This window comes from Pteropus vampyrus, unplaced genomic scaffold, assembly GCF_000151845.1.
Source record: "Pteropus vampyrus isolate Shadow unplaced genomic scaffold, Pvam_2.0 Scaffold105, whole genome shotgun sequence".
Taxonomy (NCBI): Eukaryota; Metazoa; Chordata; class Mammalia; order Chiroptera; family Pteropodidae; genus Pteropus; species Pteropus vampyrus.
Window position 1 is genome coordinate 2487266 of NW_011888886.1, and position 2388 is coordinate 2489653.

Consider the following 2388-nt stretch of genomic DNA (forward strand, 5'->3'; position numbering starts at 1 on the left):
AGTGAGGCGAAACCAAGAAACGTGGGTGTGGGTCCCGAGGGCGGACGCAGTCGTGACGCTGCCGACGTCAAACTACGCAGCAGCTGCAGGAGGACTGCTTCGAGAACTGGCGATGAAATGCCTACCAGCTCCCGCATGCAGGAGCTAGGAGCTCACGGTCAGGGACGCCCGTGGCGGTGGCGGGCGGAGCGGGGGAGGTAACAATTAAAGTACAGGAAGGATGGTTATATGTTCGGTGGAAAACGGCAGCCCAGTTCTAATTCAAGACAGTGACATTCACACAGCTACCTCCCTTTCTTCTCAAATTCCCACTGAAACCGGAAGGAAAGAGGGAAGAAAAAAGGAAGGGGACAAAGGGAACTACAATTGCATGGAATGAAAAGGAAAAGGTGCCACGGTGAGCAGAAAGCCACATTATGGAAAATCGTGCAGCAGTTAAAGGGCCTGGGAGGTCACAACCAAACCAACGACCGCCGAGACCCTGAGGTAGGATGCGAGTCAGGTCAAGGACAACTTCTACTTTACCTGTATTTTGTGAATTTTTAAAAATAAAATGCATTTGTAGTATTAAAAATAAATACTGCTTTAAAGCAAATTAGTTTGGGTTCTCAGAAAAGAAGCAGAGAAAATTCCAGCCTAAGACACCATGAATCGCCCTGAGAAAACCCTCCCGAGTCAAGGCCAACACACGCAAGCGGCGTGGTCAGTTCCCTGGTGACCGGCCATCAGGGCAATTCTTCCAAAATGGAGACAAGCCGGAAGCCCCTTCTCCTCGTCCCTGGCAGAAACGGTCGCAGGAGCCACGCAGTGCTGGGGCCGGAGGAGCGGGACACACCCGACGACCGCGCTCCACAACCGATCCGGAGGGAACGAGAGTCAGCCGAGTGAGCTCAATACTTTGGGAGTGAACGAAATGAAAATTAAAAACAAAAGCGATGGTCAGAGCAGCCAGGGACTGACAAGCGGCTGAACCGTAACGGGGCTGCTGGCAGCGCCTCTGGCCTGAGCACAGGCAGCTCTCCGGAGTGAGACCGTCACCTGCCCTCTCGCCACCAACGCCGAGGCCACTGGACTCAGAGCCCTGCTCATCTCAAAATGAAGAGAAAAAAAAGCGACACTTTTTGTCTGAAGGTGCTAACTTTGCAATTAATTAAACGCTAAGAACTCTTTAAAGCAATTGCTAAACTGAATGATTTTCTTCCCATTTAGTTGCTAAATGTTTTACTTCTCCAAAATACTTAGGTTTTAAAGCGAAAAGCAGAAGACAGATTAAACCAGCAATACAGAATTTTGTTACTTTCTAAATCATACCTGGAGCTGAGAGAACATCAAATATTCTTAAGAAAATAGTTTTTAATAAAAACACTATAAAAAATTATTGTCAAGGTGTCATTTCTAAAATCGAAGGTGGGGAAATGGTGTGAAATGGAGGTGTGTGGTGACGCTGACGTGGAGAGATGACTGGTGGTCGCTCCGAACTTTTCGAAGGCAGCGGGAGCGCCTCGAGATCTCGGGGGTTTCTTATGGATCAGGTTTTTCAAATAATGATTTACTCTCGACCTAACTGTCCAGGCAAAGACACATGCCGGTTCCAGCAAAGCAGGAACACTTCCAAACACGAAGAAAGCAATCTTGACGACTCTATGTAAACATGGATATTATCTATCCCGAAGAAACTGACTTCCAACCAAGCTCCCCAGTGAAGACTTAATCTCTTTCTCAAGAACTCATATTATTCAAAAAAGGCAAGAGAAAGGGAACGTTAGGAAAATATGCAAACAAACAATTTCAACAAAAGAAAATACGTACTGAGTTCTTATTCCACATTTTGATAATTCGTGAGTCCGCAGACAAAATCAAATCTAATGAATCCTGGAAATGAACTGACTTAATGGGCAGCCCATATTGGTGATCCTTTACTAGCAATGGTTTATCAGATCGAAGATCATATAATAAAACCTAAAAGAAAAAAACAAATTATTTCTGTGTAAATAAACAAAATATTTTACATTAAACAGCAACTTTTAGAACTTAGAGAAGTGGCTGCCACTTGTTTCATTACCTTTTTATGAACACAATGAACATCCTTACCCAGGTACAAAGATTCTAAAGTCAGCCAACAAAACTGCTCTAGAAATACCTGTAAATTACCTTAGGGGGCATGGTTTTATGAATTCACCCCTGAGAATAATGTTTAAGCACTTCGGTTAAAAACTACTGAGCCAATCTAAAAAAGGAACAGAAAGTCTGTAACAACGTGTGTCATTTGTTTACTCAACAAATATATATACTGAGGGCCTGCCATGTACCAGGTGCTGTCACAGCAAGAGACAGAAACAAGAATGAAAGGCACAGAGACGATGGTTCTGGCAGATTCGAGGCAGACGG

At 44.6% G+C, this 2388-nt stretch overlaps 1 protein-coding gene across 2 annotated transcripts in view; it reads right to left on the reverse strand.

Annotated features, from left to right (window-relative positions):
• The window catches only part of NOL10 (nucleolar protein 10), an 81405-nt gene that overhangs the window by 56930 nt on the left and 22087 nt on the right, over positions 1–2388 (reverse strand). The window contains exon 11 of one of the 2 annotated variants that reach the window (XM_011365123.2): positions 1794–1959. The exons of the other annotated variant lie outside the window; for it this stretch is intronic. Within the exon in view, the coding sequence (XP_011363425.1) occupies positions 1794–1959 (166 nt within the window). The remainder of the gene's footprint in view (positions 1–1793; positions 1960–2388) is intronic. 2 annotated transcript variants of the gene reach the window in all.